General features: G+C 54.8%; 1 protein-coding gene across 1 annotated transcript in view; it reads left to right on the plus strand.

Annotated features, from left to right (window-relative positions):
• Positions 1-18,353, plus strand: part of PDE2A (phosphodiesterase 2A) — a 63,750-nt gene that overhangs the window by 33,448 nt on the left and 11,949 nt on the right. The window contains exons 4-12 of the mRNA XM_036258962.1: positions 3,161-3,249; positions 10,004-10,113; positions 10,939-10,994; positions 16,158-16,217; positions 16,793-16,946; positions 17,112-17,164; positions 17,357-17,431; positions 17,535-17,576; positions 18,088-18,156. Coding sequence (XP_036114855.1) covers positions 3,161-3,249; positions 10,004-10,113; positions 10,939-10,994; positions 16,158-16,217; positions 16,793-16,946; positions 17,112-17,164; positions 17,357-17,431; positions 17,535-17,576; positions 18,088-18,156 — 708 coding nt within the window. The remainder of the gene's footprint in view (positions 1-3,160; positions 3,250-10,003; positions 10,114-10,938; positions 10,995-16,157; positions 16,218-16,792; positions 16,947-17,111; positions 17,165-17,356; positions 17,432-17,534; positions 17,577-18,087; positions 18,157-18,353) is intronic.

The following is an 18,353-nucleotide window of genomic DNA, read 5'->3' on the forward strand; positions in this document are numbered from 1 at the left end:
TTGACCCTCTTCAGCTGCCCAGGCCACTCCCCAAACTAGCTCCAATGGTCACTGTTCACCTTCTCTAGGCAGTAAGATGGATAAACTGGCCCTCAGGACACAAAGCAACAGAGTCTCAGTTGTGCCAGATAGAGGGGAGCAGAGGTCTACCAATCTGGGGAGGGAGCTCTGACCCAGCCTGAGTGGCACGGAAGACTTCCTGGAGGAGGAGATGCCTAAACTGAGTCATTTGTGTCTGCATCTGCTTGATGTATAAACCACCTAAGGCCCAGGATGGTGGGTGCTTCCCCCAGGGTCACAGCATGACAGGCACACATGGGGCTTGGCACCTAAGCATCCCCATTCCCTCTCCTCAGCTCTGCTTTCTCAAAACCTCCTAGAACTTCAGAGCCCAGGAGGAGGGCTAACGAGTGAGCTTTATTGAGCGTGAAATTGGCAGGAAGTGGGTGGTATGTTGACACTTAAAAATAAATTCTCCCTGAGGAGGATGAGACAGGCAACATCTGGCCTGGGTGGAGACACATCTGGAAAGGAAAGGTTGGGGAGGTTGGCAGGTCAGTGTCCACAAGGCTGCTCGGGCCCCACTGTGGTCATTGGGGCTGTCCTAGGAGGGGGAGGAAGAGGTGACTGGCCAGACCTTCGCAGGCAAGGGTGCCTGCTGTGCCAGCATAGATGCCCTGCAGTAGATTCATTGTATCCCCAAAGCTGGGTGCTGGAAAGACAGCTGTGGTACAGGTGACCAGGTTCCTGGAACAATAGGCGTCTACCTTGGCTTATTCAAGAGACCTGTTTGAGCTAGGGAAGCCCTAACTTTGGCTGGATTGCATGGAGGGGCTCAGCATTAAAAGGGTAGGGAGATGGGAGGTCTGCTCTGCCTCCAGACAGTGGGGAGGGGTCTTCCCAATCTCTCCACCCCCTCCCCATGAGGACAGCCGCTAGCACCTGGCTAGGCTCCCTCATCAGCACCCATTGTGGCAGGCATCCCCGATGCAGATGGTGCTGATGTGTCTGAAACAGTTCCCTTCTCCTCTCCCATAAACTCAGCTAATTTTAACCCAGAGGCTGAGAGTGAGGGGGCGGAAGGCGGACGGACATCCAGAAATTAAGTGACAAGCTATTCTCTCTGCCTTTCCATCCCTGGATCATCTACTCCTCTCTGTGCCAGGGAAGGACTCTCTGCGTGACCCTGGGGTCTCTTAATCTTTTAATCTCTTAGAGACAAATCACACAGGCCCCGTCTAGGCTGCTAAAACAGCCGGATGACAAGAAGGAGTCTGGATATAGATGAGGAGTGGGAGGCCTTCTTCCCACCGATTCTTTTTTTTTTTTAATCCTCACCCAAGGATGATATTTCTTCATTCATTTTCAGACTGAGTGGGAGGGAGAGATAGAGATAGAGATAGAGATAGAGACAGAGATAGAGATAGAGATAGAGATAGAGATAGAGATAGAGAGAGAGAGAGAGATAGAGAGAGATAGAGAGAGAGAGAGAGAGAGAGAGAAATGTGAGAGAGACACATTGATTGGTTGTCTGCCACATGACCCCAACCAGGGCCAGGGACCGAACTGCCACCGAGGTACATGCCCTTGACTGGAATCAAACCTGTGACTCTTTGATCCACAGGTCAATGCTCTAACCTCTGAGCCAAACCAGCCAGAGCCCCACTGATTTCTTCATCCCGGAACTGCCCACCTGGACCCTCACCCAGGAGGACAAGGGGGTGCCAGGCTTTGCACCCCCTCATTGCCCTCAGGCCCTGTCACCCCCAGCCCACACTATACTATACTGTGTCTGGCTTGGGTTCTTTGGCAAGAGGACTGGTCCATCTCCTGGGGGTTGGGAGAGCCTGGGGGCTGGCTGGCACAGCCAAAGGCAAAAAGAGTGGCTGCCAGGATTATGCACTCACAGTTGTGAAAGGCATCTGCTTCTGCTGAGGATTCCACACTTACTGAGGGTGGGCCTTCAATGTCTAGCTCCAGTGTCACCTCCTCCAGAAGCCCTCCCTGATACCAATGGCAGAGAAGAGAGCCCTCTAGTCTCCGACTGAGAAAACAACACCCCTCAGGATACTTAGCTGAGCAGTGGATGCCCCCTCCCTGGGGCCCGGGCTCTGCTGGACAGCACTGGCGTCTGGGTCTCCCTTGTCACACACAGTATGGGCAGTGGAGACGCTCTGCACGGTTGTGCTGAATGGGAGTTGGTTAGGGATCCCTAAGAGTAGCCAGTCTGGTCTGGAGGGAATGTGGATTTTCACGTGTGGGTCAGTGAAGGCAACTGATTTTTCCATACCTGTACTGAGGCTGAGACCCTCTGGGCCTTGGAGAGGGTGGACTGACAAGCCAAAGACTCGACAGTCTTTGAGCAGAGCTTTGATCTCACTCTGGAAAGCAATCATTCCAAAATACAAATCTGTCTCTCAGGCTCACCCCAAGCCCCTCCACCTGGCAGCAGCCCCTGGCATCCTCCCCCAGCTTGGCTTATAAGCTCTTCCAGCTCAGCCCCTGCTGACCCCAAGCCCACCTCCTGTGCCCCTACCTCACTGTCAGTTCCATAAACACTCAGTACTCTCACACCTACATACCTGCTACTCAGCCCAGACGCCATTCTTTGTGCCTCGCCCACTCCCTGAATGAGTCTAATTCCCACTCCAGTTACAGCTTTAAGGTCACTTCCTCCAGGAAGCCCTCCCAGCTTGGGTCACAGTGTGTGGTTTCTTGTAGAGTTGTTTGTGTCTCCGAGGTAGGAGGGAAGCTTCCGGGACATTCTGAGCCCCTCCTGTAGTAAGGCCCTGAGTGAACACTTGGTTATTGTTTGCTGAGGCTGAAGTCACAGCAAGGAAACATCCCGGGCTGGGGTGGGGGATTGTCTGCACCTTCAGCCCTCAGCCCCCCTCCCTAGTGCCCTGGATTTAGGGTGATAGGTAAGAAAAGCTGGCAGAGTAAGTAATCACTGCCTGCCCTGAACCCCTTCCAAGAGGAGAAGGTAAGTTCATAAGGGAGTTTTTTACCCTGACTGCACGTTAGAATGACCTGTAGAGTAAAAACAGATGCCTGAGCCTACTCCCAGAGGGCCCTTGACCTTGCCACCTAGAACTTGTGCAGACTGGAGCTGGCAGCTGGGAGGGCCTCTGCGGGGCCTCATGAGCGCCTTCTGTTTCAGGAGACTGTCTACACCTACCTGCTGGACAGGCAGTCCCGGCTGGTGTGTGAGGACCCTCCCCACGAGCTGCCTAAGGAGGGAAAAATCCGGTGAGCCATCCTCATCCTATCGCCCTCTCTCATGGTCAAGGATCTCAGGCCTGGGCACTTGTCAAAGTCATCTGGTCTGACCCTCCCCATCTGACCTTGACCTCAGCTTCCCTGCCAGGTGGGGTTCGTTGGCTGGGTCGCTGACTCCAGCATAGAGGGGAGAAGCAGCGTCTTCTTTTGTGTTGGGTTGGGGGAGTGGACAGCACAGAGAAAGCAGCAAGTGGCAGGTTTTCTCCGAGGAAGTTCTACATCGCAGCAGCCTGCTCAGAGCTGCGTCAGAACGTCAGTCAATCATTCAGAACCCCAGCAGGCCAGGAACTGCCTGGGAGGTTCTCACAGTCAGGCACAGAATCACAATTTGAATCACTAAATGCTGGACTTGCCTGAGGACGTGGGTATCCAGGAACAGGGCTGAGGCACTGTCCTGCTGTGGATTCTGGAGCCCGACTGCCTGGGTTTACCTCCCAGCTCCCCGTTCACTAGCCGTATAACCCAGAGCAAGCTACTCAACCTCTCTGTGCCTCTGGTGTTCTTGTTTGTAAAGTGAAGATAAGAATAGTACTTATCTCACAGAGTTGCTGGGAGGCTTAAATGAGTTTAACACATGTAAAGCTCTTAAAATTGTACGAATGCTAAACGTCTGGTTTTGTTTTCATTATGATAGAATGTTGGAATCACATGGTCCCCTGACACTTCTGAGCCTATTGAATTCAGTCTCCTTATTTTCCAGATGGGCAAACATCGTGAGATGTGTTCAACACCACATACCCAGTGTGAGGCAGAGCCAGGCCTGGGACATGGTCTCTTGGCTCCTAGCTGTTCAGGGAACAATGAGGGGAAGTGGATTTGTCAGATGAGAAAGTGTTGACAGGCAGGACTGCTGGTCCAGAGGAGGGTAGGGCCCGGAGGATGTGTCCACTGACTTCTAAGCACCGCAGGACCAGTGAAGGTCTGGGAGCACTGGGTGGGGATCTGGGGGCTGAGTGGGCACAGGGGGTGGGGGTGGGGCTGTTACTGGAAGGCAGCACTTTACTCCCTGGAGGAGAGTTTTTCCAATGAGGTTGGGGGTGGGTGTGGGTGTGGGTGGGGGGGTGGGGAGGTAGTCCAGGGCTGTGGCTTTCTCAGGTAGGAGCTGAGGCTGGCAAGATACTCACCTTTCATAGAGGCCTGGAAGGAATTGCTCTTAGGGATGCTGGAGGTCCGTATGGTGGGCATGCTGGTGGTCCTGGCACTTGGGACCCTGGATTCCTGGATGCTGCTCTCTCCCAGTCCTTCCCTGTGGAAGGGGCTGGTGTCTCTCCAATACCCCAGGGCCTTCTCACCTCATAGTCTCTCATTCCATTTCCCCACAGGTGAGTGGTGGGTGACACTCTCCCGTTCAGCATTTCCTGACAACTCCTCCCCTCAAGGACCGTGAGAACTGAGCCAGCCATGACCCCTTTCTGGCCTCTACTGTCCCATCTGTAAAATGGCAGGATAGAGCTGGAAGATCTTTGCAATCATAAGGGGGGAAAATGCTATAAAGTCCCCTTTTCTCCTCTGAGCCAACACCCTCACCCCCCACCCCACCCCCTGCCCCCACTAATTCTCAAGAACTTTGCTTAATATGAGCTTGCCTATCCAGGAAGTTTCTTCAAAAGAGCTAAGAAGGCCTTCCTGGGAGAGGGGCACCGGATCATGGGCCCAGCAGGTGGAGGGAGCATCCCGCGGGGTTCCCTCTGTCCCTCCCGAGGCTGCAAACACTCCCCTCAGGCTCTCTGCTGCTGCAGATGGGAGTGTGTGGTCCAGGCATCTTGGAGGGGGATCAGATCCCCTCAGTATCCCCCAACCCCCAACTGCTTCAGACTCACTGAAGCCTTTGGAAAAGGTACCAAAAAAAGACAGTTAAGAGTGAATTTGTCAATGCAATTAGCCTAGAGTTCAGTGGAGACAGAGGCGAGTGCCTGCTGGGAGACAGTGCTCAGAGACCCCAGGGGGCCCAGGAGGCAGGGCCGGTGAGGGGTGATGGCGGAGGTGTTGTCCCTTGGGACATGGAGATCACAGTTCATTCAGGCTGGCAAAGATTGGGGTGAAATCTGCATTCCACTCCCTAAATCTGGTGGTGAGCCCACCTCTTCCACTGGGGCTGAGACACAGGTGTGTGGAGGAGGGAGGCACACTGGAGGGGGGTCAGACACACCTGTGCTCATCACAGCACCCAGCACCCAGCAGGAGCTCAGGGACTGCTGGTGGCCTCTAGCCCCAAGTTCCAATAGATTTACTTAGTGACTGACCTTGAGAAAATTTCTTCCCTTCTGGCCGCAGTCTCTTTTTCTAGAAAATGGGTGGGGCTGGTTACAGGGTACTTCTAGGGGTGATCTCTGTGGCACTGGCCCCCACAGGAGGCAAGGCACCTGCCTTGGCTGAGGTGGGTGCCCAGTGCAGGGGGTGGCTCCTTCAGGAAAGCCTGGAGGCTGGCAAACAGCAGCAGGTGTGAAGTGGAGGCAGATCATAAAGACGGACAAGGGCCGAGAGGAAAGGCAGAGAATGGGCTAAGGGTGGGTGGAGAGGCGGGGTGGCGATGGGCTGGTGCAGTGAGGTCACCAGCTGCCCAGCCTCTCCGGCCAGTGCCCCTACTACTCCTCAGGCTTGCAGACCGGCTTCTCCCTCCCAGTGTGTTTGGGTTTCCTGCCCCCCCCCAAACCTGCTCCATGTGCTCTCTCCTCCTCTGTGAAGTCCTGCCCTGCCGTCTCCATCTCCACCAGCCCACAGTCCACTTCTCCGAGGCCCAGACAGAGGTCCTCTAGGAGGCCGGCTCAGAGTTCCCTGGCACCAAGGAAGATCCAAGTTCAGAAAAGGTGTCTGGGCCGTAGTGGGTCTGTCCACAAGCAGAACGTGGGCTGGGAGTCGGGAGATCTGGGATCCAGGACAACATAGCTGCAATTACAATCTCATTCACCCTCCCTGGGCCTCAGTCTGTACTTCTGTGACATGATGGGGTCGGACACTGACATGTGAGGGCTGGTCCAGCTCTGGATTCCCAGGGCTGCAAGGGGCCTCAGGGCTGCAGGGGAGAGAATCCCGGAGGGCTGCCTGGGCAGAGGGCTTCCTGGAAGGCTTCACCTCCTCTTCTTGGTGCCCCACTTCTGTCTCCCAGACTATTTCGGTCCCCAGACTAGCTCTGCCACTTTCCTCTTCTTATTGTGTCTTTTGTCATCTTAAAGCCTCTGATTACCCACTGCTGAGTGCAGCAAAATCTGGGGCCTTTCAGCTGCAAGAGACACCGCCCGCACCAGCCCTGGCTGGTTGTCTACTGCCACTAGCACTTAGGGGACCCTGGAGAAATTGCTTCCTCAGAGCTGGTCCCCTCTCACTGCAGAATCTGTCTGTCCCTCTGATTTGTCTCTAGGGACACAGGGAATAGTCTGTTTCCATCTCTGGAGTCTCACACTCCGGGAGAGTGAAAGGGAGAGGAGGATCCAGGTCCTGGCCTGGATCATGATTTATCTCCGAGGGATGAAAGGTCAGAGTGCAGTTGAGGCTGGGAGGAGGAGTGTCAGTAACAGGCGTGGGGACACACCAAAGCGGGGTCTCAGAAGAGTGAAAGGGGGCCTGGCCACCCAGCTCTTTCCAGGCCATTGACCCTGCCAACAGAAAGCCTTTCTGTCTACTCTTTCCACTAAACAAATAGTTGTTAAAAGGACGGAACTGTCATAAAATCCACACCCGTTCCTCTCTCCACTCTGCACCCATCTGTCTTTATCTTCAGTGGGGCAGATCATGACCACCCAGGCGCCCGGGCCTGAGTCATTAGCCTTCAACCTGGACAGCTGGCCCCGGGGTGTGGAGAAGGGGAGTGGGGGAGTCCGGAGGGGAAAGGAGGCAGGCAGAGGGGGGCTCTGAGTTGAGGAGAGAACCATCTGGGGTGTGAGTGGTAGACGAAGCCCCACCCCTACCTGGGGTGGGGACAGCAGTTCTGGGAAAGGTACAGCAGAGGAAAAGGGCTTGAATGGGGGTGGGCTGAGGTGAGCATGGCCTGTCTGGGGCCATGAGATGTGACTGGGCCAGGGAGGACACGGTGCAGAGCAAGGTGCCAAGGTGAGGGACTCTTGAGGGCTGAGGATCCTTAGAGGGCCAGCGCTCAGTGGGAGATCTGGGCCCAGTCAAAGTTGACATGCCCGCCCAGCCTCTCCTATGCTGACCACTGAGACTCTGGGGCGCTCTCTGAGACTGGGCCTCCGGTCTTCCAGATTCTCCCTGTCTAGTGAGAGTTCTTCCCAGCTGCCAGCAATCAAAGCTGACCTTTACCTCCCCCTGCTGAAGTCCCTACTGGGTCTCCCACTGCCCTCAGGATCAAACCCGGCTCCTCAGGGCCCGGGTCCCCTCCTGCTGTCCAGCCAAACCAACTCCTTACAGTTGGACCATCTAGCAGACACGCATACTTTCTCTCCTCTGAGCCTTTGCACAGGCAGTTCCCTCTGCCTACACTTTCCTTCCTGCCTGCCTTATTAACCTCTGCATGCCCGTTAGGACTCAACTCCGACATCTCCTCCAGGAAGCCCTCTCTGACCTCACTTCCGTCCTGCACCTGGGTAGGCTGGGCCCACTCTTCCTCCCTTTGTCAGAGCCCTTGCTCCTGCACTCAAGCACTGGGACTCGGAGTCAGGCACATAGCCGCCTCCTCTCCTCATCTCGGTCCTCAGTACCAAACCTCACCCAGAAGGAGCCCGGAATAAACACTCCATGGAATGAAAGACTTCAAGTGGAACGCTCCTATGAGTACTTAGTTGACAAAACTTGCTCTGACTCTAGTATGGGGGTGGATTTAAGGGACCTGCCCCTAGGGAGGCAAGAGACTAGGTGAGAGGTTGTGCAGGGTCAGGGGTGGCTCTGTATGAGCTGGGAAGTAGCTGGGGAATGGAAAGCAGGGGACAGTTGTGAGAGATGCATGAGCAGTGACTCACCCACTGGCTGGGGAAGGTGAGGAAGAGGGAGGCAGCTAGGACAGTCTGTGGACAAGCCGCAAAAGACCTGCTGGATGGCTGTGCCACTTTGGGGGTAGTTGTGGCAAGGGTAAGTTCAGATTAGGACTGGGTGCCTTTGACAATCTCAGGGACTTGCAGGACAAGCCTCCAGGAGGCCTTTGGATGTCTGGAGCTCATGAGAGGGGGGAGCTGGAGAGTCATGAGGCCATAAGCACAGAGAAAGGAGTTTTGTGCAGAAGAGAAGAAAAACTGAGGGTAGATTCCTTTCTCAGGGTCCCTTGGTGGGGAGGAGGAAGGCCAAGGCAGCCCAGGATTCCAGTGTCGGGTGGAGGAGAGTGGAAGTCAGGGGTCAGTGGAATGAAACTGCCGAGTCCACCAACCAACCACACAGGGACCAGCGCCACCTTGTGGCTGCCTAATAACCAGATAGTCCCAAGCCAAGTGGCTGGGTGGGGTCCACAAGGGGGTTTGGCAAAGGGTCACCTAGGCCAGCCTCCTGCCTCCATGAAGTCCCAGCCTTTACCAATTTAGTCATCAGAAAACATGGCTGCCACTGACCTCCTGCCACCCTAGATTTCTGTTCCTTCCTGGAGTGATAGGCACAGTCACAGCCTTCAAGGTCCAGGGTGTGAGGGCTAGAAGGTGGGAGACTCATCTGTTTCTTAATAGATTCTGAACCAGGAGCCAGGAGCAAACAGGTCTGGTTCAGAAAGCTACGTGACCTGACTGAGATGCTCAGCCTCTTTGGTCCTCGAGTTCTCTAGCCGCTGTGATCTACTGATTGGGAGACTCTCAGGCTGCCCGCTCTCTTCTTCATCTGACCTTTGCTGGTCTACCTTTAGTGTCCCCCCCACCACACTTGGGAGTCCCAGCCCCCCAAGCTTCTCTTCTAGCTAGACCAGGCAATTCCTACAAATATAATTAAGTGGAGGCAGCATGAAAGACGAGGAACCCAGGACAATTAATCACCAGGGAGTGACATTTGGTGAAAAATCAGGCACTTAATTAAGCAGGAAGAGCCGGAGGCTTGGGGGGAGGGTGGCGTGTGTGGTGAAGGCAGAGAGAAATTCATTATTCCACATCCACCTCGCCTTTCCTCCATCACACCTACGCCCTTTGCCTCCTCAACATTCATGCCAAGTCCCCGCTGGAGGCTCACACCCCCACAGGTCTTTAGGAAGGTTCAAGCATTACTGGTTAGGAGTACAGGTCTGGTGCCAGCTGGCTGGGTTCAAATCCTGGCTCTACCACTTATTAGCTGTGAAACTTTGGACGATTACTTAACCTCTCAGTACCTTAGCTCCTCCACCTGGAAATGGAGATGATGATAATATTTAATTCAGAGGATTTGGGAGGATTCTGAGTTCATCTATGTACTCATAGTTATTGGACTGTGAATAACATAAAGAAAATGTTTGATAAACTTTAGTTATGATGATTATTCGTGAAGCTCAGAGAGGTTAGGTCACTTGACCAAGGTGAAGCAGTAGCCACAGTAAGATTTAACCCAGGCAGCCTAGCTCCAAGCCCTTGTGTTCTTGCTCTGGGGGTTTGTGCTGTCCTCTGAGGTACCTCTCACACAACGACCAGCACCAGAGGCACCAGAGGACAGACTGTAGCTGACTAGGGTCCCCAGCTCTTTTATTTTGCCCTCCTCGCATCTGCCCTACAGCAGGTCAGTTTGTTCCGAGCCTTGCGGATGTGCAGGGACTAGCCTGCTGTGTGTCCCTGGGCCAGGGCTTGTTCTCTCTAATCCAGGGCTGAGAGGTGGAATCCTGTCCTTTTTTCAGAGAGGCTGTGACCTCCCAGAAGCGGCTGGGCTGCAATGGACTGGGGCCCTCAGACCTGCCTGGGAAGACATTGGCCAAGCTGGTGGCCCCACTGGCTCCCAACACCCAAGGTAAGGGCTGGGAGCTGGGCAGGGGCAAGGAGGGACTGTGGCCCCTGCTCCCCACATCATGTCTGTCTCCTGTTTTCATTTCTCTTTGTCCTTTCTTTTGCTTTGTGTCTGTAGCAATCCCACCATCTAATTCTCTATGGTGCTACTAACCTCTCTGAGCCTCGATTTTCTGATCTGTAAAATGGAACAACAGAACCTACCCTGAGGGGGTGTTGTGAGGAAGAGCAAATAACGCATGTTAAGGGCCTGCCACATACTAGGGCTTGGTGGCCAGTGGCCGCAGTGATGATGCGTTTGTGCGAGCTGCTGGATGGGCTGTAACTGTTGTCATGCTCTCTCTGTCATTATCTCTGTTTTTCTTTCTCTTCCTCTCTCTGCCCCCTGTCCGCCATGTCTCTCTGCCTCGTGTCTCAGTCTCTCTAGGTCTCTGTCTTCTGTCTCGATGTGGAAAGTGCACAAGACTGGGAGTCAGGAGACCTGACTTGCTGTGTGATCTTGGGCAAGTCACTTCCCCTTTCTGGACTTCTGTTTCCCAATCTGTAAAATAGGGGTGCTCAACCTTACCTGCCTCCCTCCCTCTCAGGGTTGCTGGGAGGATTGCAAGAAGGTTGTCAAGTGAGGGGGTTTCCTTCCATACAGGGGTCTTTGCTGTGGTTGTTTTTGTTACCACCTCAGGACTCCCCTCTGTCTCTCTGGGTCTCTGGGTCTCTGTGTCTCTGTCCCAGGCTCTCTCTGTATGTCTTTGTCTCCCTCCCTGGGTCTTGGCTCAGTATGTCTGAGCCCCACTGGCCCTGCAGGATCACCTCATTGCCCTCTCCCCCTCAGTGCTGGTCATACCGCTGGTGGACAAGGAGGCTGGGGCTGTGGCAGCCGTCATCTTGGTAAGAGCCCTTGTGGGGTGGGATGGGGGAGAGGAGGGCAGGGGAGGGAGTGGTGAATGGAGGTGTGTGTGTGTGTGTGTGTGTGTGTTGTGTGTGTAGAGCAGCAAGCTGGGCTGGAGTTGTGAAAAATGAGGGCCTGGGAGAAGGCTGGGGCTTCTCCCATACCCCACCCCTCTGCCCCACCTTGAAAGGGCAGGACCAAAGTTGCTGGCCTCCCATATGGAGAGGAGCATTCAAAGTCTCTTTTTTATCCTAGGAACAGAAGGTTAGCACCCCCCATCACCATTACCCCAATAAGGAGCAGACTTGGGGTGCAGACAGATAAATGACCTGGACTTGGTGCACCCAGGGACTCCTTCGAGCTCATTAAAGCAGAATTAGAGGTTTCTGTGGTGCCTGACCTTTCTGGAGCTGGAGGGGAAGGTGGTAGGAGTGGGGGTGCCGTGGGGAGAGGAAGGAAGGGGTACTTGGCTTGGTCTCCTCGGAGTCCCATCTGCCTGACTTAGGGAGACACGTCCCCCTTGCTTTCTGCCACCCCCCAGCTTCTGTTCCTGCAGGGAACCGATCTGCTGTTGGCACAGAGCTCTGAGCGCAGCTTCCCTCCCACCCGTCCCAGTCTGTGCCAGAGCCGGTCTCCTCGAAGAGAACCATGGCTGGGGGCGGCGTGCAGTAGTGGGGTGCGAGGCAGAGGCACGGTAGCCCACCTTTGTTGAGGAAAAGAGTGCGGGGTGTCCGGTTCCTGAGAAGGACTTTGTATATTGGGGCTGTGAGGACGGGGTCAGAAGGGGAGCAACCCCCCGAGTGGAAGACATCTAGAAGGTTGTCATCCTGTGGGCAGAGGGTGGTTGCTATGACTGCTGCTCACCTTGACTCAGGTTGGGCCAGACTTCAGCCTTCTCCAGGGGAGAAGGCCTGTGTGTAAGGGTGTGTTGTATATTGCGGAGGGGGTAGAGTCAGATCACTTGAATTTATTTCTCTCTAGCAAAACCCTGCTCGGGGCCCTGCTCCAGGCCGCATACCCGCGCAGACAGAGGCGTCAGACCCATTTCTGCCTTCTAGAAGCTCTCAGTCTGGAGGAAGCAGGGACACCCTCAGGCCATTATTAGCCAAAGGAAAAAGGTGCAGGTGCTCTGGTGGCAAAGGTTGGAGCACAAGAGCACCTCACAGCGGAGACCGCGTTCGACTGGGCTTTGGGCATGGGTAGGAGGTCGGCAGGCAGGGAAGGGAGAGGATACCCTGTGTGGAGAGCAGAGCTTGGGCAAAGGCAGGTGGGAAGAAGGGTGCTGGAGTGCGACCCTGGTGAGGCTGAGGTGTGGGGTACATGCTGTTGAGCAAGATGTTACCTGGGACTGGCTCCCAGGAGAAGTCCCCAGCAACTTTCCCCTCACCTCCTTGAACACCCCTAGCAGTGGCCAGCTCTTGAAAGACATTTGCATTATTCATGGTCTACCTTTTCTTCAAGCCTGTGCCTTCCTACTCAAGGGGAAAAGTGCTTCTCCAGGGCATCCTTTCTCCAGTGCACACACATCTGACAGATCCTGTCCCACTGCTCCGGCCACAGGATCACACACCCTCCGGGAGGCTGCACAAGCAGCCTCAAACCTGCCAGCTGCTACCACATTCCAAGGACAGAGGGTGCAGAGTATACAGGGGGTGCCACAGGGCAGATTTTTGGGAGTGCTGACTCATCAGCTCCTTTCTCAGCAAATCCCATTCCCTTCTCTGAGTCTCTGCTCTTGGGATTCATCCATCCACCCATCCATCAATGGAAGGCATATTTCTCCAGCACTGCCAGGCACTGTGTGCTAGGTGTGCAAGCAGCTGTGACGGAGACAGACCAGACGGGCCCTGCTTCCACAGACCATAGTCTGGAGGGGTCAGGGACACAGTCAAACCAGGGGACAAAATGAGGATAGAATTGCAAATGATGGTAAGTGCCAGCAAGGAGCACCGGGGAGCCCTGCACAGAATATTGGGGCCTGATGGAAATGTGGTCACTGAAAGGCTCTCTGAGAAAGACGCTGCCCAGGTGCTGGGCGGCCTGAATGAATTCTGGGCCCCTGCAGCTGCAGCTCCAAGCACCCTGATTACAGAGTCTCTGTGTGGAAGGAGTCTTCGGCCCTGTTCTTCAGTTCTGGAATAATAAGTCCCTCTGAGGAGTGGGCGGTACTTGGTCTCTGGCATTTGATGCATGATGTGTGCCCACGCTTCCCCCAGCTGTGCCAGCCTCGCCAGCTCCTTACATGGGGATAAGCTGTGTTGAACTTGGTGAGGATGAGTGGTGTGGGGGTTCGCTGGGTTCTCAACCCTGTCTACAGCCCCAGTGCCTACCACTGAGTGCTCCCTCGGCCCCAGACAGGCTCCCTGATTAACACAAGTAGGTGCAAGTGTGTGTGTTTTTCTGTTTTCTGTTAATCCTCACCCAAGGATATTTTTCCATCAATTTTTTAGATAGTGTAGGAGGGAGGGAGAGAAGGAGAGAGAATGGGGGGGAGGGTGGTAGAAAAACATCCTTGTAAGAAAGACAAATCGATGGTTGCCTCCTGCACTACTCTGACCAGGGACCAGGGCTGGAGCCAGGGCCAGGGATTAAACCTCCAACCTATGTACATGCCCTTGACCGGGAATCGAACCCCTGACCCTCTGGTCTTTGGGCTGACGCTCTAACCACTGAGCAATTGGCCAGGGTGCAAGTGTATGTTTCTGTTGATGAGCAAAAAGCCATGTGTGAGTGTTGGTAATGGTGTGTGTGCATGTGAGGGGTGGAACAGAAGCCCGTGCATGGCTCTCGGATATTAGAACTCAAGTATCCTATGTACAGTTACGAATGTGCACATGTGGATAGTGTGGACATCGTGAGTGTGGGTGTGCAGATGTCTTTGAGTTGGTGACTACGTGTGTGTGCGCGTGCACACGCACGCTCATGCCCGAGTATTTCCATGGGAGATTGAGTGTGAGTGTGGGTGTGTGTGGTGGGGCACTGAGGGTCTTCATGAGAGAGTATATTGTGTTTGTGCACATGCTGGGTGCAGAAAGAGTGAGGCAGCCCAGGAGTGTGTGCTGGGGTGAGGGGAGGTCCAGGGGGCGGGGGTCTCCCCAGTTCCTTCCTTTGCCCTGGACTTCTGAGGCTCCATTCAGTCTCCCAGCTCTGCACTGGGACCAAGTCTTTCAGCAGCCCAGGAACTTGTTGCCCCGAGAGCCCTAGAGGGGTCCCGACCTTCCCTGTTCCTGAGAGATGGGTCCAGGTGGGAGGAAAAAGTAGATGCCCTCCCCCATCTACTAATAGTAAAATGTCAACATGTTTATGTGAGCCACATGCAAATGAACCATGTCCCAGCTCCTTTCAAATCCCTGTCCCATGGGAGTCACGGCAGGAGCCTCAGCCAGAGCTTAACCTTCAATACCACCCAGACCCTGTCCAGGTCTTCCTGTCTCCAGTGTTGCTCCCTCCAATTCACCCCATGCCCCATAGGCCATGCCCTCAAGCTAAAGTCCAATTCCTTAGCCTGGCACTCAAGGCCCTCCCCACTGGGGCACAATGGACCCCACTCCTGCCCAGATCCTCATCTTCCCATACCACCTTCTACCCAGCACTGCCAGTCAGCTCCTGCCTGCAGCATGCCCTCTCTTCAGGTTCTACTTGTCCTCCCCATGCTTCAGTGACAGTTCTGGAAGCCCCCCAGATGCCCTCCCCCTCTGAGCTCCAACAGTCTTTAAGTTCCCATCCACCCAGTCTACCTTCTTCTTCTTCTTCCTCCTCAGGTATGAGGTTCTGCACCCCCAGTCGCATCCCCCACTCCATCCTGTCCCAGCCAGATGTGAGCTTCCTGAGAACCTGCTGGTCTCCTTTCCATCTGCTCCTGGCAGGGGACCTAGAACAGAGGCAGGCAGGCAGCTGCTGAGTGAGAAGGAAGGATATAGGAAGGAACCCCAGTGCAGTCACCCTGGGATGCCCTGCAGGTGGTGAGCAGCTCTGATTAGGCACCACCAGAAGCTAGTGACGCAGGTGGAGATCTTTGCTAGAAGGACCTGCGGTGGGTCCCCAGACTGCCACCCCTCCCTCTCTCCCTCTAATTTTCTGTCAAGCACTCAAGCAAGGGTAGGCGAAGGGACCTCACAGAGTATGAATGATGCACTGAAGGAATTTATGGTAACTGACCCAGGGAAGTTAGGGAGAGCAGGTTAATGTGGGTGGTGATAAGAGTGGGTCTGGAGAGTGGAAGGTGTGGGCAGAGAAGGTGAGAGAGTGGTTGATACTGTCCCAACTCTGCCACTTTCTTCTGTGTAACCTTGGACATATCACTCAACCTTTCTGGGTTTGGTTATTTGCAAGGTGAAAGCCTGCCTTACTGGATGGTGAGAATCACATGTAAGGCAAAGCATGTTATCACTCCATTCATTCATTCATGTATTCATCCATCCTCCCAAATTCTTTTTTCTTTTTCTTTTTATCCTCACCCAAGAACATTTTTGCATTTATCTTCAGATAGAACAGGAGGGAGAGAGGGAGGAAGAGAGAGAGAGAAACATTGATGTAAGAGAGACACATCAAGTGGTTGCCACCCATTTGACCCCAGGGCCGGGGACAAACTGCAACCGAGGTACGTACCCTTAGTGGGAACTGAACCCAGAACTCTCTGGTCCGTGGGCCGACACTCTAACCACTGAGCCAAACCGGCCAGGGCCATCCTCCCAAATTCTTAAGGCACAGCAGATACATCATAAATGTTGGACTTCTTCCCTTACCCAGACTTAGGAGCAGCTCAAACCCCAACTCAGAAATGATGGAGATGGGAGGCTTAGGCTAATAGCACTGATTCCATAATCAGGTCCTGAAGGGCTCCATGGACTGGGAGATGGAGAGGAGTTCCAGGTCACCCCCCTTCCCTCACTATCCACCTGAATTGTTGGAACAGTGACTGAAAAGATAGAGATCAGGAAAGTTCCACTTTTATTTGGATTAGCCCTAGATGGTTTCCTGGAGGAGGGGATTTTCCTGGAGCCATATGCTTGGTCACAAGGACAGGTTTATCACCGAAGCCCACAGACTGGAGTGTTTATGTGTTGGTGGGCACAGGTGTATGCCAGGCCTGAAGAGGGCCCTCTAGCAGAAATAGGAGGCTAGGGACAGTCACAGTTAGTCCCTCTCCTACATCCCTCCAGGTACACTGTGGCCAGCTGAGTGACAGTGAAGAGTGGAACCTTCAAGCTGTGGAGAAGCATGTAAGTGGGGGTCGGCCTGGGGTAGGACGGGGGCTGCTGAAGACCCTCATCACAGTGGGCGAGAAGATGATCTTGCCAGGGAGTTAGACAAACCTGGGTTCCAGTCCACCACCTTTGAGCTGTGTGACCTTGAGCAAGTCACTTAACTTCTCTGAGCATCAGTTTCACATCTGAAAATGAGGATAAGAAAAGCACTGACCTACTTAGGGTACTGGTGAGAAAGGGCACGTCAAATATCTTGTCCGGACTTAGGAAAGACTATCTACATAATGATATGGAGGCTCTTCGCTGAGATTTGACGTTGTGACTTTAACAAGGACTTAGAATTCCCTGTGGGTGCTAGAGGCACACCGAAATCTGACCTTGCCGGTCTCGGAGGAGTCTGGGGCTAGGGGTGGAGGCTGGATGCAGAGGCGCCCCAGAGGCCGTGGGAGCCCACAGAAGAGGGGAGCGCTGAGGAATGAGTTGTTCGGGACGCGGGCTAGGAAATGGCGTGAGCAAAGGCGAAGAGTCCCGCGGCGGCGAGCGCGGTAACGGTGGGGCGAGCGGTGAGCTGACCGCTCGGCCCGCCCCAGATCCTGGTGGCCCTGCGGAGGGTGCGGGCCCTGCAGCAGCGCGGGCCTGGCGGGGCCCCGGAAGCTGTCCAGAATCCCCCGACGGCCCCCGCGGGAGACCAGAAGGGCCGGGTCGCGCACGCCCACCAGGACGGAAAGATCCTGCAACTGTGCGGTGAGGACCCGGCAGAGGCCGCTCCCGGGGCGGGGCAGGGTCGGACCTGGAGGGGCGCGGTGAGCGGGGCGGGCCGGGGCAGCCATTGGACCGGCAGGTGGAGCCCGAGCGGTGCAGCCTTGGGGGAGTCTAAGGGTCCCTCTGATCGGCGCCCCGCCTTTGCAGGGGAGCTCTACGACCTGGACGCCTCTTCTCTGCAGCTCAAAGTCCTCCAATACGTGAGTCCCCGTGCCCCTCCCCTGCTCCTCCAGGGACCAGCGTCGTTTGAACTCTCCATTTCAGCTCCTATTCCCACGTCCCGCCCCTCCTCTCTCTTCCACCTACCCGAGGAGCCTCCGAGGGGCGAGAGGGTGAGGAGTGGGGGTGGCCCCGATCCGCGGTCATCCCCTCGCGCTGTCCCTCCCTTCCAGCTGCAGCAGGAGACTCGGTCATCCCGCTGCTGCCTCCTGCTGGTGTCCGAGGACAATCTCCAGCTCTCCTGTAAGGTGAGGGCCTAGGTCCACTGCAGGACCTGGAGAGGGACTCGGGTCTCTGAGGAGAGAAAACCTTGTTTATCCTTTAACGGGTCGCCGGCCCTCTGTCCCTCAGGTCATCGGAGATAAAGTGCTGGAGGAAGAGATCAGCTTTCCGGTGAGTCCTGTGTCGGCCCCTGGTTGGAGTCTGCAGGAGCAGTTAAGGCAAACTAGGCACACCCGAGATCTGCCCAGAGCTGGGATCTGCACGAATCTCTTGGAATCTGATGGAATTAGCTGGATCTTGGGATCTACTTAGAAATGTTATGAGAGCTCACAACCTCTCTTGATTAGGACCCACTAGGAGAAATCTCATACAATCTACAGAAGGGTTTACTTGGCACCTGTTCACTTCTGTTGGGTGTTTCTGGATTTGGTTCTCACAGAATTTATTGAAATCAATGAGAATCTTGGAGTCTGCTTTTCTCTCTCCTAGTTAGGGGAGAACCTAAAGTCTACCATAGGGCATTCTGGTCAGGAGCAGAACACTGCCCTCCACCCCAACCCTTTCACAATGTTGATTCCATCTGCCATTTGGACTGACTGAAAAGGTTCTTGAAACTTCCAGACTTTGGGGAGAGGGTTGGGGTCTGAGCTGGGCCCTGACTCAGCCTCTCCTCACTCCACAGTTGACGATGGGACGTCTGGGCCAGGTGGTGGAAGACAAGGAGTCTATCCAGCTGAAAGATCTCACCTCAGTAAGCCATGGCCTGGCTGGACCAGGGAAGGAGGCAAAGGGAGAACACAATGCCCAGTCCCCAAGGCCAGGGTCTCTGGGACAGGACAGTTTAGGAATGCTGGAGACCAGACCTGGGGACTTCCTCCCAATCCATCCCATGTCATAGCACTTCCCACCTTGCAGGAGACCCTGATAACCACCTATTGCAGATGGTGG

Source organism: Molossus molossus, unplaced genomic scaffold, assembly GCF_014108415.1.
Source record: "Molossus molossus isolate mMolMol1 unplaced genomic scaffold, mMolMol1.p scaffold_m16_p_13, whole genome shotgun sequence".
Classification (NCBI taxonomy): domain Eukaryota; kingdom Metazoa; phylum Chordata; class Mammalia; order Chiroptera; family Molossidae; genus Molossus; species Molossus molossus.